General features: G+C 43.2%; 2 protein-coding genes across 3 annotated transcripts; both read left to right on the top strand.

Moving 5' to 3' along the window:
• Positions 1-736: 736 nt before the first annotated feature.
• On the top strand, positions 737-5,306 carry LOC136482598 (uncharacterized). Of its 2 annotated transcripts, none has more exons than XM_066479821.1 (7): positions 737-1,094; positions 1,589-1,674; positions 2,038-3,350; positions 3,436-3,611; positions 3,907-4,264; positions 4,340-4,572; positions 4,861-5,306. In XM_066479821.1, the coding sequence occupies exons 1-7, from the start codon at positions 1,092-1,094 to the stop codon at positions 5,110-5,112; spliced, it is 2,421 nt and encodes an 806-aa protein (XP_066335918.1). In that variant the 5' UTR covers positions 737-1,091; the 3' UTR covers positions 5,113-5,306. The 2 variants fall into 2 exon arrangements, with proteins under 2 accessions (XP_066335918.1, XP_066335924.1); XM_066479827.1 differs by having other exon boundaries at positions 3,907-4,260; positions 4,861-4,999.
• A 15,260-nt stretch (positions 5,307-20,566) lies between these two features.
• Positions 20,567-23,954, top strand: LOC136482588 (B3 domain-containing protein Os03g0619800-like). Its single transcript, XM_066479811.1, has 7 exons — positions 20,567-20,652; positions 21,169-21,254; positions 21,640-22,073; positions 22,159-22,334; positions 22,480-22,837; positions 22,921-23,153; positions 23,456-23,954. The coding sequence occupies exons 1-7, from the start codon at positions 20,650-20,652 to the stop codon at positions 23,705-23,707; spliced, it is 1,542 nt and encodes a 513-aa protein (XP_066335908.1). The 5' UTR covers positions 20,567-20,649; the 3' UTR covers positions 23,708-23,954.
• The last annotated feature ends 1,356 nt before the right edge of the window (positions 23,955-25,310 follow it).

Below are 25,310 nucleotides of genomic sequence, written 5' to 3'. Positions count from 1 at the left end.
CTAAGTGTTTTTTTTTCATATTTTAGTAGAAGAGAGAAAAACTATTTCTTGACCATGAGGTAGGCTCGTGAACATACGAGAGTGTCATGTGAATCGACTTAAAGCTAGTAACTCACTTTTAGTGTGCTGCGGGAGCCCTAAGTATGTTTTTAGATCGGTCACTAATTTCGTGGATGTTGTTGCCTCCGACCGTGCTTCATGTCTGGATTTTTTTGCTTCATGTCTGGATTTTTTTTAGCTTGGATTTCTAGTGTACAAATTATAGTATCTGTATTTAACATAACATACTCACACCACTACACATGTACATGCACATGCACATGTATAGAAACTACAATCTATACACCTCAAACATTCTTCTGGAGATCACCGAAACTACAACCTATACACCTCAAACATTCTTCTGGAGTTCACCAAAGCGTTGTAGTCCCATTGTATCACCGAAGCTCCACAAGCCTCGTAGACGACGGATACGTAGTCCCATTGTATCACCGAAGCTCCACAGCCTCGTAGACGACGGATACGTTATAGTCTCATTGTAGCACCACGTGGTTGTCCAGAACCTGAACGAAATAAACATGAATGCGAGACCGGAAATTCTGCTCCCCATGGGGATCGAACTCCGACCGGCAAGCCCCAACACCTGGGCACTTGCCACCCGAGCTAGGCTCGGTCCGCTTCATGTCTGGATTTGGTTATGTCCGTATCCACTCTCACCTGAGTGACCCGATGCGGACACGAAACAAGGAGGGTCTGACTCTGAAGAATCCCTTCCCCTTACTCTACTAATCGGTCCTGTCCTGGTGGCGGTGGCCGCCGGTGGGTCGTCCAAAGCTGAATCCAACAGCGCGCCGCAGCTCCTCCGTCTCACTCCTCCCGCCGCCTATACACTCCTTTGACCGACCGCCGCTGCGCCCACTCCCGTTCGTTCGTTAAGCCCTCGCACAAGCGCCGGCGCCCCTCCGACCGGCCGAAACCCCGGCGGCCTGCTGGAGGTTCCGGGATTGGGAACGGTCTGAGCTTCTGCTGAGGCCGGCGGAGGCATTCCCTTCTCGTTTCTTGGAGTGGCATGGTGGTGGTGACAGGTGAATATGGTATGTATTGCTACTCGATTCCTCCTCCTGTCTCGTCCTCTTGCGATTTCCTGTGCTACTACTTCCCGGTTGGCTGGCAATGTCGTGCGCCCACATAAGCGTGGTGCCCGGGGTACCAGCCTCGTCTGGATTGCTCCCCTCCCACCGCGCTGCTTGATTAATGAGGGCACTACTGTTTCCTTCGGTTTTGGTGCTCCTGTGCTCAATCAGGATGAGATTCGCGTTCGGGCGATTCGGATACTAATCAAATGATATCGATTCCTCCCATCGATGCTGCCATTGCTTGCTACTGTATTGTATGAACCTTCTGCTGCTGCTGTTTATAGGCAGTCTAATACGCTTTGAGTAGTAATCAACTGAAGTGACAGTGACCCCCACCTAGATCTAGATAGATAATCTTTTCAGCAAAGTTGGGAATTTTGCCAGAACAATTTGATTATTATTTTTTGGTTAGTGAGTTACTGGTGACAGCAAACCTTTTTGTGTTTGTGCAGAACATTGTGTGTGAAGTCTGTGGAGATGTTGGTTACAGACAACTTCTGCTATGTTGCAGAGACTGCAAGCGTTGTGCTGTGCACCAGTATGTTTCCTTTTACCCTAATTATGCTTTATTTCATTACATTCGATTTTATGTTGCGCTTATTAATGGGTGTAGCGTAGACAACAATATTTTTTCCTTATATGACAAACCACGCTACCAACGTAGGGGGGTATCGCTAATTTTTATCCAGCATTTTACATCATTAATATTCTTTTCCCAACCATTTCGAAAGTCGTGTAGACAAACTATATGAATCTATCTCTATCTTCACATTCCATTGGTTTATAAATGGACATTTGCAAATCATATATAATACCTAAATGGAAAACTCAAGTACCTTCTGTAATGTAGTTATGTTGTTATAGCATATTAATTTATGGTTGGCCTTTTCTCATTGTGTAGATACTGTTTGGACAAAGTTGTCTTCGATTCATCGTTAATAAAATGGTTCTGTTATGAATGCCTACAAAGGCGTGGTGAAGTTATTTGCATCAGTTCTCTAGAGAAGGTGTCAAGTGAAAGGCCACCAAGTCATGCTCATTTTCGTTCTCCAGTACATCAGCTAGTTACCAAGAGTGTGGAATCAGTAAGGAATGCAGGGCCATGGAGAAATGGAAAAAATGAATCATTTGCGACTAAATATACATCTCTCAACAGAAATTATTCTTCGGTTAAGAAGCACAATAAAAAGAAGCCACTTATGAAACCAATGGGTAACTGCACAAGTAGAAAAGTACGAATTGCTAAAGTTACCACCCATACAAGTGCCGAAGCATCATGCTCTTGTGAAACCATTGGGACAGAATCAGCTCAGAGCAACCACAGCAAGAACCAGCAGGTGGACCATGAAAATCCTGTTGCATTGAACACTGAGCAGCCTTGTCCTTTGATTGTGAATAGCTTGGGTAAATTGGTAGATAATCACCAGTCTCACCTCTTAGAAACAACAGAAGGGTTGGCTAGCAAATTGAAGAAAGTCCCACAATCACTTACAGCACCATTCAAAGGATTAGAGAAGAGAGAGAATGTGGTTTTAGGATCAAATAATTTAGGGTCATCATGTTCCACAGCTGACCTTGGAAACTCAGTTCTTGGAAAAAGTGGAGACAAATCGAATAGAATGAAGGATAGTGGTGCAAACTTGTCTTCCAAACACACTGATCATGACAATCAGACAAATCAACACACTTCAGATGGCTGCAAGAATATGGAAGGCAAGTCTGTAAAGGCTAAAAAAACTGTGGTTGATGCACATAAAAACACGTTTTGGACAGTGGACTCACTGAGAATTGACAAGGACAAGTCTGAAGCACATGGTGATAGTAACAGGGATATCTTAAATGGCTTCACACCAGGAGGAGACAAGGAAGAGGTCACACTCCAGCTGGATCATAGGGCTAGCAATGAGTTGCTGCCAAGAAGCATGGCCACCAATGTAACACAGCTGCCCACTTTGCAAAACGATGTTGTGGACACAGTCATGCCATATTCACCCAATGATGGTTGTGAGGAATTATTTTCCTGCCCTGGCATAAAAAACATCTCAAGTGTCCGAGAAAGAAGTGTAGATCCCATTAATATTTCAAGCAGTTCTCATGATACCATAGAAGCATCTGAAAGCAGTGAAAGATTCAGGGAATGCCAAAAGGCTAGCTCCTGTCGTCGCCGGAAAACTGTGAAGATGGCTATGGCGTCCTCATCATCTGAGGAGTCAGGTTATAGCATTATTCAAGTTCCATGCATATTTACCTCGAATTGTACATCACTTGTTATTAAACTCTGTTGCGAAATTTGGTACAGGAGAAGACACTGTGTCTGAAAACGAATCTTTGGAGTATGTTTTGGCATGTAGAAGTTATCTATCTAAAGCACAAAAGAAGAGAGTAATGAAGCTTATTCAGGAACTTCAACCTGAATTCACAATTTTTATATCAATAATGCGGAGGAACAATGTGCAACCCCCGGGTCCTTTTCTGGTAACTCCACTACTCCTATTGAATAGGCAACTCATTTATATCAACATTTACTGTTTGTATCCCTGCATTCCAAATTATAAGACGTTTTGTCTTTTCTAGATACATAGCTTTTGCAATGCACTTAGATATACACTGTGTCTAGATTATATAATAAAATCAATATATCTAGAAAAGCCAAAAATGTCTGATAATTTGGAATGGAGGGAGCAGATAATAGTGCCAATGTATGGGAAATTTACCTATGAGATTCCGGTTGTCATGAATCTTCTTAGCATCTTGTTCCATTTGCTATCAGGGAATTACCAAGGAATATGCAATTGCACATTTCCCAGATAAAACCACAAATGTCACTCTTGAGACGCCTGGCAAGAGCAAGAAGTGGCATCCCAAATTCTACAAAAGAGATGAAAGTAGAAAGAACATGCTTATGGGACGGTGGCTAGACTTTGTCCGTGACAATCATGTGCAGGAGGGAGATATCTGCCTCCTTTTACCGACAAAAGATGAGATAAGATACACATTTATGATCTATGTTCTCCATGAAACAACTCATTCTGGAGGTGGGGCTGGCTTTCAAAGGATTGGCCCATGCCCTGGTTCATCTAGTGCAAAGATGGCTTCAGAAATCCATACTGAGGAGGAACCAACCGTTGGTATTGTTGCAAACATAAAAAAAAGTATTAGCTCTCTAGATTATTCCTTTTCTTATGGTCTAAAACTGTCTGCAGGAGAACATGTTTCCTCGGAAAGTGATATGCAAGAAATTTCTCATGAACCTCTGGAGAGCGGAGACTCTGATGATCCATTTGAACCTCCATACTTTGTACCATGCAGGAATCCTCTATCTAGAGCCCAAAAGAGAATTCTTGAGGAGCGAGTGCGAGCTATCCGATCTGAAGTTCCCATATGTGTGGCAGTAATGAAGAACAACAACATTGGTGTCGCTCAGCGTTGGATGCTAGTAAGCTCAATTCTTTTTTGTTTGGTCTTGTTATTTTTTTTATCATTAAGGTTGCTGTTCCTGTCATCTTAACCTTATTTTGCCTAGGTGGGCATCCTTTTGTCATCTGAGAGCTCACCAATTCACCCGTCTTCATATCAGCAAACTCTTTGCTCTTATGAAATCATAAAATTGTCATATTTTCTCCATAACAATCAACATACAAATACAACCCACCAATATAACCCCTCAGAGTTGTTGAACCAACATTGTAGTGTGTTGCTAACTTACTGATCCATAATGCATCAGGAATTATGTTCACAATTTGCTTCGGTATATCTCCCAACTATGGGTCAAACCATATTGCTCCAGTGTGAGGGGAAGACATGGGAGGCCAAAATGATGTTTCATAATGGTAGAAGGTGGTTTCTTAATGGAGGTTGGCCTAATTTTGCTCGTGGCAATGGCCTGCGCGTAGGCGACATGTGTCTATTTGAACTGAAGACGAAAGAGAGTAAGCTTACCATGGCAGTCCATATCATTCGCAAGGAGCAGTTTTAGGTTGCCGTATACGGAAGTGTGCCCCCTGTTCTTTCGGCTGGCACCCTGGGCTTGTTGCGCCTGTTTTGTACTATATGTATTAATCCATGGTTGTGGCTGATCTCTGGAAGGATTAGAGACCAATCTGAAACATCTGTTGGTAGCTATCTGTTGACGACATGTATTAGCATGCAGTATATATTGATCCTTTATTATGCCGAAATGTCAGCCAGGCTTTTTACTTAGGGAAATTGGTTGGGTAGCATCCAAAGATCGCGATTTCCGTAAAATACCACCGAAGTTTGGCGCTCCGTAAAATACCACTGAAAGATTGAACCATGAACTGAGAGTATCATTATGTTAAAATGAAGTCAAAAATGAAGTCAAAAATGAAGTCAAGGGAGTGACGGAAGCCTCCGTCGTGCCTGGACGCGATGCTGTGGATGCTCGCCGTGAACAAGAATGGCTCCTGCGGCACCCACCACCATGTGCAGCGCCTATAGGTTGTGCTTGCACACGTCCTTGCCAGATAGGACTATAGGAGCACGCGTCAGGACGTGGGCTCGTAGAATCGCTGCACTAGCGCTAGCAGGTTCCAGCGGTCAGAAGCACGCGTCCTTGCCGAGTTGAAGCACGCGTCCAGCGGTAGGTTTCGGCGGCCAGAAGCGAAGCAGCGCCTTCGCCACCGCCAGACCATGGCCCTGTCGGCGGCTTGGACGAGACCGACGAGGCGCCGAGGATGACGCAGCTACCGAGGGTGGAGCCGAAGTCGGCCTTCCACTTTAGGAGCACGCCATTGTCAGTGCCAGCTCGATGTGGAGGCGCCGCAGCTGAGCGGAGCACCTCGGAGCGCGAGTGGTGGACTGGTGCGAGACGTCCGCGGCGGGCGCGGGCAGTGGCTCGGAGCGCCAGGAGACGCCCACCGCGGCGGGGGACAGGATATGGCCGAGCGCGTGGCGATGCCGCCGACCAGGACGGGCGAGATGTGCACGAACGTGCCATGCAGCTAGCGCCTGGTGCGGCGGGGAGCCCGGTACAACGGAGGAGGGCAGCGGGTTGTCGGGAAGACGCAGTCGACGCGGACGAAGACGGAGTCGACGAGCAGCACGAGTGCATGGAAGCGGCGCGAGACGAGGGCGCAGCTGCCGAGCTCCTTGATGTCGCCGGTGCGGTTGAGGACATCCCGCTGCAGGGGCCCTCCTCCTCCTCCTCCATCCCACGTAGGTTATAGGCACATAGATCGGGATCGGGGAGAGGCGTCGGCGTGGGGCAGGACTGGGCGGGGCGAGAGCCGGGACGGCAAGGACGTGCACAAGCACGGGCGTTGCGGCACGTGGTGCCGGTGGTGCCGCAGGAGCCGTTCCTGTTCGCGGCGAGCGTCCACGGGAACAACCCGTAAGGGCGTGACGGTGTGACGAAGGCTACTTTCAGTTCCGTCACTTCTGTCGCTTTATTTTAACGGAATGTTATTTTCAGTTCACGGTTCAATCTTTTGGTGGTATTTTACAAGGACGCAAACTTTCGATGGTATTTTACGGAGATCGTGATCTTTCGATGCTACACAACCAATTTTCCCTTTTACTTATATGTACATGTACCACAGTATTGTTTGCTTTTCAAGTTTGATTGCATGCAGTAGGTTGAACATGCAGCTTGAGTTTCAGCCGCAGTAGGTCGCCTCCCCACACAAAACAGAAAGTGAAGACGGAGAAGCCGCAACGTGTTTGAAAGCAAACCGATTTTTAGGCAAACAAATGTAATCAAGTTCTCAAAGCGGTTTTCACAATCCTCCTTTTCTTTTCTTGATCTGCTCTTTGAATTTGTCTGTTACAACAAAAATATACTCCTACGCCCTACCGCATGCAGCACCGATTTCGATTCTGCACTCCGTCAGTGGTTGCCACGATAGGATTTGATGCACTTTCATTTACACTGTTTCCTCCTATTCTGCTTTTGCCTTCTGTAACCAAGGGCACATAGTTGCAGAACATTTCGTTCTGTTGCAAAACGTTGCATGGCCTGTTGACTACTGATCCTAGAGGGATGCAAAACTAAAGCAGCATGCAGAGCACAAATGAACACTGTGGATCTGCATGGAGTCCCGATGCAGTCTTTGGTCTTGTTTCTGCTCTACATCACTACATGTTTGCTCCTCCACACAATCCAGGTTTGTTAATTATGTCATCTTTGAATCTGTGGTAGGCACAACTAGACGCAAGAAAACATACAGCTTACAATACCAATTGAAGCAGCAGAGCAAATCACATGGACTTTTTACCTAGACCTCGGCGCCCACCCCAGCCATGCCCTGTTCGCTTGAACTTATCAGCCCGATTTATCAGTCATGGAACAATATTTTTCTCTCACAATAAGTCAGCTTCAGCCGACTTATTGTCACACCCGATTTTAAGGATAAAATAGAATACAAAATCTTATGTACGTCCAGAGATCAGTCACACACATAAGCCAACAAATTATAAATAGTATCATCATAAGTGTTTATTACATCACGAATAATAAGACATAGGCGCCGTTCGGCTGGTAAGAAAACTAGCTGGAATTCACTGTTCACAGCTGATTTTCACTGTTCACGCTCTCACAAATTCCTCTAGATTCATCCAGATTCCTCTAAATTCCTCCCAGCGAACAGGGCCATAGTCTTCACATAAATGTAGCATAAGTATAAAGAAAAATCTCTCGCGGAAGCTCCATATCACAGTGACGTTAACTGGTTGACCACAAGTTTAGTAATCCTCAAAAAATTCGTCATTACCGTAGCCATCTGTTACCCATCCAGGATTTTTATCCAAATAATGAAAATAAACAAGCGTAAGTACGTGTTATACTCAATAAGTGTAACATGGGGTTCATGAGGCTCAAAAGGCTTGACACAGGTTTAACAACATTCAGCTTTTAATTGTCACAATTTTAACATAAGAGTAGCAACAAGTTATTTTAATCCCAAAGTAAAACACATGATCAATGTAAACAAGAATAATAAAATAGTATAAACAGATAATTCTTAGTGGTTATCTATTCCATAAGGGTTCCAAGGCCACTCATGACCATGAGCACGGCTGATATACCAGTTTTACACTATGCAGATGTTATACACTTTTACTGTGAGTCGTGATACCCGTATGTCCGGATTAATTATTCCCAAAACACTTCCAAGGTGAGCAGGCAGGGGTCACTATAAAACCTTTCAAAGGTTCGTCTAACAAGTTAGGGCCATTAGATTTACTCGGCAAACAGATATAGAGTCCCCCCTTTCCGATGGCAGATTGACGCGTAACCTATACACATGGGGATAGAGGCCGCACTATATTCGATTCGGCAAGGCATTCTTACGCCAATAAAGATAACCACTAACAAGCTAGAAAAGGTCCTTATACTGAGCTAAAGCCAGAGCCATGTAGTCCTCACAGCTGTACTATAAGTCCCGGATGATCACTTACAGATAAGTCCTTAGGGAGAGAAATCTGAAGCATTTAGAAAGTAGCTAAATACTCCAGCCCCCTGTTTCCAAGTTACTAAAAAGTTATGTTTTAATGTTTATTGCATATTCCATGAGTCAAGTTACAATATCATGTTTTAGTTGAGCACTAGCAAAGCTACCCAATGCATATCCCATAGGAGCAAAGGTATAAGTTTAATTCTAGGGAAATTCCTATCAAGGTGACACAAGCGAGGGCGGCATGGCACAGACACTATTTATGAGGGCGGAGCAGCGTGGGCAACAAGGCAAGGAAGGAGGTGTGGGCGGCGCGGACTCCGACTCGGCGGCGGCGGAGAGTCCGGCCTAAAGCCGACTCCAGGTAGAAGACGACCGACGCGCGGGCCCGGTGCATCAGCGGATGAGAGCGCAGGGTCGGGCTGTCAGCCAAACAGAGAGGGAGAGGGGAGCGGCGCTCGCGGCTGCTGCTGGGGCGACTCGCTTGCTGGGCCGTGGAGAGAGAGGAGCACGGGTGATGCAGTGGGAAAGTAGGCCGAGCGGGAAAGTGGCCACGCGGAAAACCTGGCTGAGGGCCAACATGCCAAAAGCAAGAGCGGGAGAAAAGTAAAATAAAACTCCTTTTCTATTTTCTTAACACAATTTCAAAACAAATTTAAACTCAAATTCAAATTCTTTTGCAAATTCCAATCAAACCAAAGCATCACAAAATAAATATGCAGCACATGGATGCACACACATGTACGTAGACCTATATTTGATTTTATTTTTAACAAAGTTATTATTTTTCTAAATTTAAATGCTCACAAAATACATAATTAAATCATTTTCTCCTATTTTAAAATCATATAAATTTTAGGGTGTTACAATTCTACCCCCTTAAAATGAATCTCGTCCTCGAGATTCGGACAGTGCTTACTCAAAAAGTTACGGGTATGTTTTTCTCAAATTCTCTTCTCTTTTCCAAGTAGCCTCATCTTCTGTATACTGATTCCACTGAACCTTACACATCTTTATAACCCGGCTCCTTGTAACCCTTTCTGTCGTCTCCAAAATCTTTACTGAAAATTCCTCATATGTGAGATCTTCCTTAACTGTAAGCTCTTCTAAGGGTGTCTGCTCCTCTGGTATACGCAAATATTTTTTAATTGAGACACATTAAACACATCATGTACACCTGACAAGCTCTCAGGCAATTCTAACTAATAAGCTACTTCTCCACGTCTCTAAAACCTTCAAAGGCCCAATATACCTTGGTACTAACTTTCCTTTCATGTTAAACCTTCTCACACTTCTCATAGGTGATACTTTTAGGAAAACATAATCCCCTATTTTGAAAATCAATTCTCTTCTCCGAGTGTCAGCATAACTCTTCTGTCAAGATTATGCCACTCTTAAATTATCTCTAATCATCCTTACTTGCTCTTATGCGTCTCTTAAAACATCTGGTCCGAACACTTGAGTTTCTCCCGTTTGATTTCAAAACAATGGGGTTCTACACTTTTGTCCATACAAAGCTTCAAAAGGTGCCATATTGTGACTCTTCTGATAACTGTTGTTGTACGAGAACTCTGCATAAGGCAAGCTCTTGTTCTAACTTATACCATACTACAATGCACAAGCTCTCAACATGTCCTCTAATATCTGATTAATCCTCTTAATTTGTCCATCTGTCTGAGGATGATATATTGTACTAAAATTTAATTTGTTTCCAATGAACTATGTACTTACTACCAAAAATAGGATGTAAATTGAGTACCCCGATCAGACACAATTTTCTTAGGAACTCTATGTAGACACACTATCTTCTCCATATATAATTGGGCCAACCTTGGTCCATTATAAGTAGTCTTGACCGGTATAAAGTGAGCAACTTTAGGTAACCAATCCACTATCACCTAAATTGAATCATAACCTCTCTGAATGCGTGGTAACCCCACAATAAAATCCATACCAACTTCTTCCCACTTCCACTCAGGTATCCTCATTGGTTGTAGCAATCCTGCAGGTCTTTGATGTTCTGCCTTTGACTCTTTGACAGATATCACATATAGCAACATACTCAGCAACATCTCTCTTCAGTTCATACTACCAATACTTCTCTTTCAGATCCAAGTATATCTTGGTACTCCCAGGGTGAATAGAGTAAGCAGATTCATGTGCCTCACGAAGAATTTCATCTCGTATAGCCTTAATCTTAGGTACACATAGTTTTTTTTCCAAACCACAGAGTTCTATTATCATCCATACAAAAACCCGGTGCCTTACCAATCACTATATTTTCCGCTATCTCTTTCAACTTCGCATCCAGTAACTAGCCCTTACATATTTCTTGCTCCAGTGTGGGTTCTATCACCAACTCCACTACATTAGTGACGAAGCCCAAGTTCAGTTGCTCAAATTCTGCACACAACTCACTTGACATAGCTGCCACTTACACCTTCTTGGCATAACTCTTCCTGCTAAGAGCATCAGCAACAACATTCGCCTTTCTAGGATGATAGTGTACCTCCAGATCATAATCTTTAATCAATTCCAACCATCGACATTGTCTCATATTTAGATCTATCTGAGTGAAAATGTACTTTAGACTCTTATGATCAGTATAAATATCACTCTTATATCCGATAAGATAGTGCCTTCATATTTTCAGAGCATGAACCACTGCTGCTAATTCCAAATCATGAGTAGGATAGTTTAGCTCATGCTTTCTCAACTGTCGAGATGCATAGGCCACTACTTTTCCTTCTTGCATAAGAACACATCCGAGACCTTGACGAGATGCATCACAATAGATAGAAAAGTTCTTGCTTAAATCTAGCAAAACCAACACTAGGGTTGTAGTCAATCTTTTCTTCAATTCCTCAAAGTTAACCTGGCACTTCTCGGACCACACAAACTTAGCATTTTTCTCCAACAGAGCTATCATAGGCTTGGCAAGTTTAGAAAACCCCTCTATAAACCTCCTATAGTATCCATCCAATCCTAAGAAACTATGAATATCTCCCACATTGGTTGGTGATTTTCAATTCAACACATCTCTCACCTTGCTTGGATCTACTGCTATTCCACCATTAGAGACAACATGGCCTAGGAAAGAAACTTTCTTCAACCAAAACTCACACTTGCTTTGCTTAGCATACAACTTGTGTTCTCTGAGCTTTTGCAAGACCAACCTTAGATGTTCAGCGTGCTCTTCTTCTGTTTTGGAGAATACCAATATATCATCGATAAATACCACCATAAACTTATCCAAAAACTCTATGAACACCTTATTCATCAAGTACATAAAGTATGCAGGCGCATTGGTTAAACCAAAGGACATAACGGTGTACTCATACAAACCATACCTCGTAGTAAAAGCTATCTTGGGTATGTCAGTTGCACGAATCTTCAACTGATGATAACCAGAACATGGATCAATCTTAGAGAAAACACAAGCACCTCTCAACTAATCAAACAAGTCATCAATCCTAGGTAGGGGGCACTTGTTCTTGATAGTAACCTCATTGAGTGACCGATAATCAACACACATCCTCTGGGTACCATCCTTCTTGTCCATAAATATAACCGGTGCTCCCCAAGGTGATGAACTAGGACGAATGAAACATTTCTCCTGTAACTCCTTTATTTGTTTTTTAAGTTCCTCTAATTCATTAACCCCAATTCTATATGGACGCTTAGCTATAGGTGCAGTTTTAGGTAATAATTCAATAATAAACTCAATGTCACGGTCAAGTGGCATACCTGGCAAGTCATCGGGAAACACATCTGGAAACTCATCCACCACTGGGTCCTCCTTGTTGACGCTATCATCAAGCTAGTTTACTGTGGCTGTCTGCTGTGCTTGTACCACAACATTGACACTGATTCTATCCTCATTCGGTGCGGTCACAACAACTACCTTCTCTTGACACTGAATGACTGCCTGGTTTTGCTTCATCCAATCCATACCTAGAATCACATCAATGCTAGATATTCTCAACACAATGGGGCTCACTTTAAAATCTACCCCCTTTAAGGATAGACTAGTTGGAAGACAACGATAAGAAGCTTGCATACTACCTCCTGGTGAGTTTACTAATATGGGATCTTTCATGGCACATAAGGGTATGTTGTGCGTTCGAACAAATGCTTGTGATATGAAAGAATGTGAAGCTCCAGAATAAAAAAGAACAGTGGTAGGAGTGTAATTAACATCAAACATACCGAGCATGACTTCTGGTTCCAAAAGCGCCGTCTCTATAGACACATGATTCACCTTTCCTTTGTTGGGTGCTGGCTTCTGATAACTATTCTGCCTCTGTGGGGTCTGCTGGTTTGGCTTCTTAGGGCAATTATAAGATAGGTGACCCTCTTTACCACAACAGAAACACTTGTTGGGAGTGCTAGGGGACTGGTCTTCATGGGAGTGTTGTTAGGCGCTCCCTATTGTGGTGTCTGCTGGCCACTCTGCTGCTGGGGATGTTGATTACCATTCTATTGCTGGTACGATGGACGCTGCTAGTTCAGGTTGCGCTGAGGGTACTGACCATGATTCCCATGATTGGGTGGTCCTTGGTACCTCTGCTAGAAGCCTTGCTATGGGTTGGTGCGTGGACGAGTATTGCTTCTAGAGGCCTATCCCTGAAGCCTCCTCTTAGCCTCCATCTCTTTGCGCTTATTATTAATAACAATGGCATGGTTCACCAGTGTCTAGAAATTAGGGTATGTATTGGACATAAGCTAGAGTTGCAGACCATCATACAGATCCTTGAGAAAGCGGTGTTGCTTATTAGTATCATCAGCCACCTCATTCAGAGCGTAACATGACAACTGAGCAAATTTGTCATGATACATAGCTACAGACATAGATCCCTGTTTCAGAGCTCTAAATTCCTCCTGCTTGAGCTCTATCAATCCTTCAGGTATGTGGTAGGATATGAAATTCTCTCTAAATTCCTACCAGGTGACAAGAGAAGCATTAGTCGGACATCCATACTCGAATACCTACCACCAGTCTTGGGCTTCTCCCTAGAGTTATCCTGACGCGTACAACACCTTCTGCTAGTCATCGCACTGTGCTATGTTGAGTTGCTTTTCCACTACACAAAATCAATCATCTGCTTCCAGTGGATCAGTGGCATGAGAAAACACTAGGGGCGACCCTTCAAGAATTCACCACGCTTGTCATGCGGTGCTCCACCAATTGGTTGATTCTGCTTATTCTGCACCAGAGCTTGCATAAGTTGTGTCTGCACTACCAAAAACTGCTCAATAGTAGGTGGTGGTGGTGGTGGTGGATGTGGGGGAACACCTCCATGACCTCAGCCTCTTCCTCTTCCAGACATCTGACATCCAACAAAAATATTCAAAATTTAGAGATTTTCAAGTTATATGCACTTATAGAGATATATAATACATTCTGAAAATTTTATGGACGAGTTCCAATATCAGTAGCTTGGTAAAATAGTAATATCTTGAGTTCTAGATATCAAAAATAGGCGTGCTTTACATGGTTGGAAATATGAAGAAATTATCTACAACTTTTATTCAGAACATATGCCCAGATTCTATCGTTAGTTTACTAAAAAACAGGATACAACTGAATCTGTCCTTGATTCTAGACTGCGTAGAAACTTCAAATTGGAATAGCTATATATCACAAACCAGATTAGGTATAGGGGTGATTCTAGAGGCATTAGAAATATACTTAAGTCTAGTTGCTCCCATAAAAATTTTATAATTTTTGGTCAAGTAGATTTGGATTGGCATTGAGATAAGGGCAGACTACTCCGAAAAACAGATCTGAGAGAACATGATGTACCAAACCCAACTATTTATTTAATGACTCAAACTTTAATATTCTTAACTATGGGACTTGCAGACATGCCCACAAAGTTCCAGCACTCATTACAAAAATCTAACTCACATATAAACATAATAATAAATCAACTAGGCATACCAAAATTCACACCGCACTACTAGACTCAACTTGACTTGACTTAACCAGTGCTACTAACGTCTTATTACATAAAGAGGAACTCCAACACCTATGAGAGAAATTCATAGGGAAGTTTCTCATAGGTCCTTGGCAGGTTGAGGCACACCCTTTGCTCGTCTATCACTTGTCGGTATCTCATAAGTCAGCCTGGGCGTTCGGTTTTAACCGATGGTTTGGTTCGGTTTTTTCAGTTTTTCAAAATTTCGGTTTCCAGAAAATGACCCCCGATCGGTTTGCTAAAATTTCAAAAACCGACCAATTTTGGTTCGGTTTTTTAGTTTGGTTTTTCGATTAAAACCGAATAAACCGATGTAAGAAAACATCAGACAGGATTCAATGCTCAAATCAAATATTACAAATTTGCAGTTCATTCTTTATAATAAACCACAGTACTCCATCAGTTTTGCAGTTCATTCTTGATAATAAACCACGGTACTCCATCAGTTTTGATAAACAATAGGAAAAAAACCACAGTACTCCACCAATTTTGGTTTCTCGGTACTTCGGTTTGCAGTTCACAGAAACTGAAACCGAACCGAAACACCGAACTTCACAGAACTGAAAACCGAAACCGAACCGAAAAACCGAATTACCGACTATTCGGTTCGGTTTCGGTTCAGTTCGGTTCGGTGTTTGGTTTTCGGTGAAAAACTGCCTAGGCTGACTCATAAGGGTCTTCTCATGTGCCTTAAACTGATCTTACAGCCGTCGATTCTTGTCTACTAATTCATAGGCATAGTGCACCATCACTTGAGTAGTGGGATCCATGCCTTCAGGTCCATTATTACCCATCCAAAGTCAGGGTGTTGGTGAGGAAGGAAGCGATATTGATCTTCCTTCATATCATCAAAGCGATGACCACGGATACCCATGCAGGCTACAACGACTGCATCTTCTATGCTATCTTCAATGGTGGCACAGTGAGCGTAATGCGCATAGTTCAAGTCCAGCTGGTATGCTTCCTTCTCTCCATCCCAAATGGAGATGCACACCTTGGTTTTCCAATAAGTGTCCTCCAAAGGGTGCGTATGCTCGTTGCAGATGTACTCCACAGTTGCATCCCAATCAGCGTAGTAGGTCTAAAGAATCCTTATAAGTCGGTGGTGCGAGATGAAGGATTCATACCCCAGCTTGTACCAGATCTTTATAGTCCATCCCATGGCAGGGGTATGCTAATCTTCTTGAACGGCATCCTCCTCCTCATCATCATCAAACAATACAACGACCTCCACTTCTTTGAATTCTTCTTCTTCGGGCGCTTCCTGAAATGGCTCAAACGTAGGTGTAGGTGCTTGCGAGTTAACTTCTGGCTCCTAGGGTTCCTCCTCCTCACATAGCTCCATTGACTCATATAAGCCATGAGGCGGGTAGTAGCCTCCTGTGCTGATGCGAGCGGTCTTATTAGCATGAGGCATCTATAGAATTAGATTTAGTCAGATTAGAAGCAATAATTTTCATAATAGAGTGAGGCAAAAGAAGCATAAAATTTAGCAAATAATAAGGGTGAGATGGGAAGCATAAAATGAGTGAAGCAAAAGAAGCTAAAACAACTATTGCTAACTAGGCTTGCATTCTACAGTCAACACAGATCTGATACCAATCTGTCACACCCGATTTTAAGGATAAAATGGGATGCAAAATCTATATGCGCCCAGAGATCAGTCACACACATAAGCCGACAAATTATAAATAGTATCATCATAAGTGTTTATTACATCATGAATAATAAGACATAGTCTTCACATAAATGTAGTGGAAGTATAATGAAAAATCTCTCGTGGAAGCTCCATATCACAGGGACGTCAACTGGTTGACCACAAGTCTAGTAATCCCCAGGAAAGTCGTCATTACCATAGCCATCTATTACCCATCCAAGATTTTTATCCAAATAATGAAAATAAACAAGCATAAGTACGTGTTGTACTCAACAAGTGTAACATGGGGTTCATGAGGCTCAAAAGACTTGACACAGGTTTAACAACATTCAGCTTTTAATTGTCACAATTTGAGCATAAGAGTATCAATAAGTTATTTCAATCCCAAAGTAAAACACATGATCAATGTAAACAAGAATAATGAATATCATAAACAGATAATTCTTAGTGATCATCTATTCCATAAGGGTTCCAAGGCCGCTCATGACCATGAGCATGGCTGATATACCAGTTTTACACTCTGCAGAGATTGTACACTTTCATTGTGAGTCGTGATACCCATATGCCTGGGTTAATTACTCCCAAAACACTTCCAAGGTAAGCAGGCAGGGATCACTATGAAGTCTTTTAAAGATTCGTCTAACAAGTTAAGGCCATTAGATTCACTCGATAAATAGATGTAGAGCCCCCTTTCCGATGGCACATTGACGCGCAGCCTATACACATGGGGATAGAGGCCGCACTATATACCCGATTCGGCAAGCCATTCTTACGCCAATAAAAGTAACCACTAACAAGTTAGAAAAGATCCTCATACTTAACTAAAGCTAGAGCCATGTATCTCTCATAGCTGTACTGTAAGTCCCGGATGATCATTTACAGATAAGTCCTTAGGGAGAGGAATCTGAAGCATTTAGAAAGTAGTAAAATACTCCAGCCCCCTGTTTCCAAGTTACTAAAAGTTATATTTTAATATTTATTGCATATTCCATCAGTAAGTTATAAGATCATGGTTTAGTTGAGCACTAGCAAAGCTACCCAATGCATATTCCATAGGAGACAAGGTATAAGTTCAATTCTATGGAAATCATTATCAAGGTGACACATGCAACATGAAATATATTAAAGTTGATAGGAAATAAGGATAATCCCATGCTATACTTGTCTTGAACAAAGTGCTCTTGCTGATCTTGCTCATCAAAGTAGTACTCTTGATCACCCACGAATTGCTCACTGTCTATACTCGATAATCACAGCAACATATAAGCATCCAGAAGTAATCATGCATAGCAAACAAAAGCTATAGATTAGAACATCACACTAACAGCATAAAATCAAGATGAAAAGTTTGTAAAATGAATCTATGTCTCACTACGAATACATAGACGCAAAGATCATAAAAATCGGAGCTAAAACAAAGAAGTTATGAATTAAACAATATTTATTTTATTAAAATAATAGATTAAATCTAACCTTAAATTTTAAAAGTTGAAAACATGCTTAATAGTATTATGAAGATGTAGATTACTCAATTATGAACCTAACGCAATTTGAACGAATCAAATCAGAATTAAAACGAAGATTTTATGGCTAAAATAAGGTTAGTGGCAAAACTGTAAATAAATGAAACTTGATTTTGGAATTTAAATTAATAAAATCGAGTTCTAAACCAAAACAGGGACTGCGGGCATGAAAACAAAGAAATACAGGGGCTCTTTAACAAAATTGCAGGGACGGTGGGTTCTATACTAGAAAACTTCAGGGACTCTTTTGCAAAATAGCTGTGCGAAGGGGTACGGTGCGATATGGATCGTTAGATCGAGATTGGATGGTGCAGATCAGATCAGGAGGGAAAAAGAAACACCGGCGAGGTTGGCGGCGAGCCTCGACGACGACGCCATGGCCGGAGACGAGCAGCTCTCATGGAATACAGTCTATGGACCATGAAATAGCAAACCAAGGGCACCGGGAAATAGAGGAGATCAAGACGAACTAACCAAGGGGGGTTTCGTCGGTGAGGGCGGGACTACAGCCGCGGGTCGCTCGGTGAGGTGGACGACGATGACGGCGACTCGAGCTACTAGGGTTTGGTGTCAGCGTGGAGCATAAGCGAGGGCGGCACGGCACGGGCACTATTTATGAGGGCGCAACAGCGTGGGTGGCAAGGCAAGGAAGGAGGCGTGGGCAGCGCGGACTCTTGACTCGGCGGCGATGGAGAGTCCGGCCTGAAGCCGACTCCAGGTAGAAGACGATCGACGTGTGGGCCTAGCGCGTCAGCGGATGAGAGCGTGGGGTCGGGCTGTCAGCCAAACAGAGAGGGAGAGGGGAGCGACGCTCGCGGCTGTTGCTAGGCCGACTCGTTTGCTGGGCCGTGGAGAGAGAGGAGCGGGTGTGACGCAGCGGGAAAGCAGGCTGAGCGGGAATGCGGCCACATGGAAAACCAGGCCGAGCGGGAGCTGGGCCAATAGGCCGAAAGAAAGAGAGGGAGAAAAGAAAAATAAAACTCCTTTTCTATTTTCTTAACACAATTTCAAATCTAATTTAAACTCAAATTTAAATTCTTTTGTAAATTCCAATCAAACCAAAGCATCATAAAATAAATATGCAGCAGCATGGATGCACACATACATGTATGTAGACCTATATTTGATTTTATTTTTAACAAAGTTATTATTTTTCTAAATCTAAATGCTCACAAAATACATAATTAAATTATTTTTTCCTATTTTAAAATCATATAAATTTTAGGGTGTTACACTTATCGGCCGCATAAACCATCAGTCGAATAGAGCTAACGGCTGCCTCATTACCTCGCCGCCGAGATGTGTGACCCTAGACACCAAAGGTCTTGATCAAGGATGTAAGGACGGACAGACCGATCCGCGCGCGTTACACCCAATAAGAAAAGGGGCGTGTAGTTACAGTCAGATGGGGTCCGCACCTTAGGAGCATGTGCGGCCACTCGTTTGGGGTGCATCTGCTGCATCCGCTGCTGGCTGGACCAGCCGGCCAAGCCCCTAACCGCACGCGCCCCAGGCCACGGGCTCCCTACCGTGGCTGCCCTCTGCTGCCTAGCGCCTATGCCTATTGATGCTTGTCCTACTGCTCTTTTTATCTTTGTGTGTTGTCTGTGTCTAGACAAACCTGCCCCTGCCGCATGCTGCCTGAAGCGTTGCTACATTGGCCGATCGACTTAGGCGCTCAGCCAGTTGCAGGGCTGGTCGGGCCGCTTGCCTGTTTGTGAGAGGAGCGCGGGCTCACATTTGCATGGCATTTTGAGTGCTGGCCCAAACTTCATATGTTTTATGTGTTTCAGATGTATGTGTTTATTTGGATGTTGTATATGTTGCAATGGCTATACATGTATGTTTCAAGTGTATATTTCAAATGTTTTGGTTATTTCAAACATATGTTGCAAGTATTTTATCTGGATGTTGCATATGTTGTAATGGCTATACACGTATATTGTAAGTGTATGTTTTAAATGTTTCAGTTGTTTCAAACCTATGTTGCAAGTGTTTTATCTAGATATTACATATATTGCATTGGCTATACACATATGTTGCAAGTGTCTGTTTCAAATGTTTTAGCCGTTTCAAATATATGTTGCAAGCGTTTTATTTAGATATTGCATATATTGCAGCGGTCATACACATATGTTGCAAGCGTATGTTTGTAGATGTTTTATTTGTTTCGGATGTATGTTACCGCAAATGCTTTATGTTACCAGTGTTGCATGACCAGGCCCAAGAAGTGGGTGCAGACGTAGGTGGTCCCCTCGTGCGTGCGGGGGCGCGATGGTCCCCACATGCAACAACAGCAGCGCTAGGACAGGTGTAGCAGCAGCGTGCCAGTGGGCGGGCATGAGCTACATATATGCGCTGTGGTGTCCGCCTAGGCAAAGTTGGAGGTGGAGGCGCGGTGCACACGTCCTTCCGTTGTCCGCATACATCTAGGAAGCCTACCAGGTCGCCTGCGCCGTTTTTTACCGCGTCTGGACGTCCGGGTCTCTCCATTTGGTGCGTTTGTGCCTTTTTCTTTTCTTTCCAAATATAAGTCCGGAGGACGCAGGCAGAATCGGACCGGCGCTAGTCAGCACTGTAGTGCCAGCCTCTCAGGTGAAAAACCAGGCGTCCTGGTGGGTCCCACCTGATCCGATGCGGAAACGAGAAAGCCTACCCTACTACTAATCGGTCGGTCCTGGTGGCGGTGGTTCGTCCGAAGTCGAATCCAACGGCGCGCCGCAGCTCCTCCGCCCCTCCTGTCCCGCCGCCTTCCTTCCGTTCGTTCGTTAAGCAGGCCTTGAACAAGCGCGGGCGGCCCTCCCGACCGGCCGGAACCTCGGCGGCGCCTCCTGGAGATTATTACGGGATTGGGATCGGTCTGAGCTGCGGAGGCCGGCGCAGGCGCGCCCCCATCTCGTTTCTTGGTGTGGCAGGCAAGGTGGTGGTGACCGGCCGGTGAATATGGTATGTATTGCATGCATCATACCGTCCTCTTGCGATTTCCTGTTCTTCTACTTCCCGGCTGGCAATGTAATGCGCCCACAGAAGTGTAGTTTCAATGCAATGTACTAATCTGGATTGCTCCCGTCGCGCAACGAGATTAATTAATAGTTAGTTTTTTTTAGAAAAAAGATTAATTAATAGTTAAGGGTGATACTGTTCCTTCGGTTTTGGTGTTCCTGTCCTCACTCAGGATGCGATTCGCGTTCGGGCGATTCCGTATTAACCAAATGCTATCGATTCCTCCCGTCGATGCCATTGCTGGCTAATGTATGAACCTTCTGTCGCTGCTGCTGCTGTTTGTAGGCGTCCTAATACTCTTTGAGTAATCAACCAGTGGCACCCACCTAGTCACCTAGATAGATAATCTTTTCAGCAAAGATGGGGATTTCGCCAGAACAATTTGATTATTTGTGTTAATTAGTTGCTGGCTTAATTGATAATTTGATGATGACAGCAAACATTTTTGTGTTTCTGCAGAACATTGTGTGTGAAGTCTGTGGAGATATTGGTTTCAGACAACTTCTGCTATGTTGCAGAGACTGCAAGCGTTATGCTGTGCACCAGTATGTCTCCCTTTACACTAATTATGCTTTATTTTATTACATTTGATTTGATTTTTTGTTGTGCTTATTAATGGGTGTAGACAACAGCATTTTCCCCCTTTATATGACAAACCATCCTATCATCTTTAGAGGTTAGGCCTACTTTTTTCCCAGCATTTTACATCATTAATTTTTTTTCCAATCATTTCGAAAGTCGAGTAGACAAACTATATGAATACGTCCCTATCTTCACATTCTATTGAATTAGAATTAGAAATGGATATTTGCAAATCATGTAATACCTAAATGGAAAACTCAAGTACCTTCAGTAGTCTGTACTGTAATTATGTTGTTCAAGCTTATTAAAATGGTCGGCCTTTTCTTACTATGACGCGTCATTGTGTAGATACTGTTTGGACAAAGTTGTCTTCGATGCATCGTTAATAGAATGGTTCTGTTATGAATGCCAACAAAGGCGTGGTGAAGTTACTTGCGTCAGATCTCTAGAGCAGGTGTCAAGTGAAAGGCCACTGAGTCATGCACATTTTGGTTCTCCAGTACATCAGCTAACTACCAAGAGGGTGGAGTCAGTAAGGGATGCAGGGCCATATTCACTCAATGGTGGTTGTGAGGAATTATTTTCCTGCACTGGCATAGAAAACATCCCAAGTGTTCGAGAAAGAAGTGTAGATCCCATTAATATTTCCAGCATTTCTCAACATGATACCACAGAAGCATCTGCAAGCAGTGAAAGATCCACGGAGTGTCAAAAGGCTAGCTCCTATCGCCGCGGGAAAACTGTGAAGATGGCTATGGCGTCCTCATCATCTGAGGAGTCAGGTTATAGCATTATTCTAGTTGCTTGCATATTTACCTCTAATTGTACATCACTTGTTACTAAACTCTGTTGCGAAACTTTGTACAGGAGAAGACATTCTCTCTGAAAACGTATCCTTGGAATATGTTTTGGCATATAGATGTTATCTATCTAAAGCACAAAAGAAGAGAGTAATGGAGCTTATTCAGGAAATTCAACCTGAATTCACAAGTTTTATATCAATAATGCGGAGGGGCAATGTGCAACCCCCGGGTCCTTTTCTGGTAACTCCACTACCCCTATTGAATAGGCAACTCATTTATCTCAACATGAACTGTTTGTAGATAATAGTAACAATGTATGAGAGATTTACCTATGAGATTCCGGTTGTCATGAATCTTCTGAGCATCATGTTCCATTTGCTATCAGGGAATTACCAGGGATTATGCAAGTGCACATTTCCCAGATGAAAGCACAAATGTCACTCTTGAGACGCCTGGCAAGAGCAAGAAGTGGCATCCCAAATTCTACAAAAGAGCTGAAAGTAGAAATTACATGCTTATAGGACAGTGGCTAGACTTTGTCCGTGACAATCATGTGCAGGAGGGAGATATCTGCCTCCTTGTACCGACAAAAGATGAGATAAGGTGCACATTTATGGTCTATGTTCTTCATGAAACAACTCATTCTAGAGGTGGGGCTGGCTTTCAAATGGGTGGCCCATGCCCTGGTGCATCTAGTGCAAAGATGGCTTCAGAAATCCATATCGAGGAGGAACATACCGCTGGTATTAGTGCAAAACATAAAAAAAAAACTATTAGCTCTCTAGATTTTCCATTTCTTAATTATATGGTCTAAAACTGTCTGCAGGAGAACATGTTTCCTCGGAAAGTGATATGCAAGAAATTCCTCATGAACCTCTGGAGGGCGGAGACTCTGATGATCCATTTGTGCCTCCGTACATTGTACCATGCAAGAGTCCTCTATCTAAATCACAGAAGAGAATCGTTGAGGAGCGAGTGCGAGCTATCCAATCTGAAATCCCCATTTGTGTGGCAGTAATGAAGAACAACAACGTTGGTGTTGCTCAACGTTGGATGCTAGTAAGCTCTTTTTTTTTGTTTCGTCTTAAAATTGTTATTTTTTTATCCTTAAGCTTGCTGTTCCTGTCATCTTAACCTTATTTTGTTTAAGTGGGCATCTTTTGTTATCTGAGAGCTCACCGATTCACCCACCTTCATATCAGCAAAATCTTTGCTGTTAAATCATAAAAATGAAATATTTTCTCCATAACAATCAACTTACAAATACAACCCACCAATATAGCCCCTAGAATTCTAGGTTAATCAGAGTTGTTGAACCAACATTGTAGCGCGTTGCTAACTACTGGTCCATAATGCATCAGGAATTAGGTTCACGATATGGTTCGGTATATCTCCCGACTAAAGGGCAAACCATATGGCTCCAGTGCGGGGGGAAGACATGGAAGGCAAAAATGATGTTTCATAATGGTAGAAGGTGGTTTCTTAATGGAGGTTGGCCCAATTTTGCTCGTGGGAATGGCCTGCGTGTCGGCGACATCTGTCTATTCGAACTGAAGAAGAAAGAGAGTAAGCTTACCATGGCAATACATATCATTCGCAGGGAGAAGTTTTAGGTTGCCGTATATGAAAGTGTGGCCCCCCTGTTCTTTCGGCTGGCGCCAGGGCCTTATTGTGCTTATTTTTTACTATGAAGTTAATCCATGGTTGTGGCTGATATCTCTGGAAGGATTAGAGGCCAATCTGTAACATTTTTTTGTTGTTGAAAAACACCAATCTGTAACATCTATTGGTACCTATCTGTTGACATTAGCACGTGGTGTATATATAGGGAATGGCGTGGTTATTATCCTATATGCCGAAATGTCGCCTTGCTTTTACTAATGTACATTTAGCCGACAGTTTTGTTTGATTTTCATTGCATGCCAATACACTCTGATAAATCAGTGTCTCTTGCCTTGTTGTAATCGTTTGGGGAGCACCCAACCAAAACTGTAGTTACAATCACGCCGAGGGTAGCTCTGATCAAAATCCGACAACAGCAGGTTCTTTCAAGTGCAGGTACAATTGTTCCCGACGATTGAACATGCAGCTAGCTAGAATTTCAGAGCTACCCTCGGCTCTTACAAAAAGTGAAGATGGTTGGGTTTGAAAGCAACTTATTTGGAGGCAAACAAATATGATCATGTTCTCAAAGAGGTTTCCACAATCCTCGATTCCTTTTCTTGAATCTGCTCTTTGAATTTGGCAGTTACAATAAAATATGCTCGTATGTCCTACAGTCATGTACTAGCTACCACTACTGGATTCAGGTTCTTTGCCGAGTGCCTGAGGCACTCGGCAAAGGCCAAATTGCACTCGGCAAAGCCTTTACCGAGTGCGGCACTCAGCAAAGTCTTTGCCGAGTGCGGCACTCGGCAAAGAACACACGGCAAAAAATTGATCGGCAAAGTCCTCTTTGCCGAGTGTCTTTCATCGGGCACTCGGCAAAGGCTTTGCCGAGAGCCCCGGGGGCACTCGGCAAAGAAAAGCGACTGTCACGGCGCCGGCCCCGTTGACGGTCGCTTTGCCGAGTGCCAACCCTGCAGGCACTCGGCAAAGATTTTTTATTTTTTTTAAAAAAAATCTTTGCCGAGTGCCCTCTATCCGGCCTTTGGCAAAGATGTTTTATTTTTTTCTAAAAATTCTTTGTCGAGTGCCCTCTGACCGACGCTTGGCAAAGTTTGAATTTTTTTTAAAAAAAAATTCTTTGCCGAGTGCCCTCTGGCCGGCACTCGGCAAAGTTTGAATTTTTTTTAAAAAAAATCTTTGCCAAGTACCATGGTCATGGCACTCGGCAAAGCTGGAAAAATGGTTTTCCGAGCACCCATTTTTCCAGCTTTGCCGAGTGCTGTGACTATGGCACTCGACAACAGGTCCTTTGCCGAGTGTAACACTGGGCAAAGTGACCCAAAACGACAATTTTTAATTTTTTTATATTCCATCATGACAAATAAATTCATACAAACATATATCACATATATATCTCATCCATCACATATATATCTCATCCATCACATATATATCTCATCTATCCACACATCCATCCACACATATCACATCTATCACAGTATATATCACATATATAATAATAAATGCTCAAGTCCATCCAAATAAATCCACAAGTCCATCACAAGTCCATCAAAGTCCACAAAGTGCATCACAAGTATATCACAAGTC

The sequence above is a fragment of the Miscanthus floridulus genome, chromosome 1, assembly GCF_019320115.1.
Source record: "Miscanthus floridulus cultivar M001 chromosome 1, ASM1932011v1, whole genome shotgun sequence".
Lineage (NCBI taxonomy): Eukaryota > Viridiplantae > Streptophyta > Magnoliopsida > Poales > Poaceae > Miscanthus > Miscanthus floridulus.
The sequence above is the reverse complement of the archived record's forward strand: the minus strand, read 5'-3'. Positions and strand labels throughout refer to the sequence as shown.

Excerpts from the sequence above, each read along its gene's own strand:
- LOC136482598 (XM_066479821.1), top strand. Across the intron at positions 1,675-2,037 it reads AAGCGTTGTGCTGTGCACCA|ATACTGTTTGGACAAAGTTG; the intron begins GTATGTTTCCTT and ends CTCATTGTGTAG. Across the intron at positions 3,351-3,435 it reads CTCATCATCTGAGGAGTCAG|GAGAAGACACTGTGTCTGAA; the intron begins GTTATAGCATTA and ends AATTTGGTACAG.
- LOC136482588 (XM_066479811.1), top strand. Across the intron at positions 22,074-22,158 it reads CTCATCATCTGAGGAGTCAG|GAGAAGACATTCTCTCTGAA; the intron begins GTTATAGCATTA and ends AACTTTGTACAG. Across the intron at positions 22,838-22,920 it reads CGAGGAGGAACATACCGCTG|GAGAACATGTTTCCTCGGAA; the intron begins GTATTAGTGCAA and ends AACTGTCTGCAG.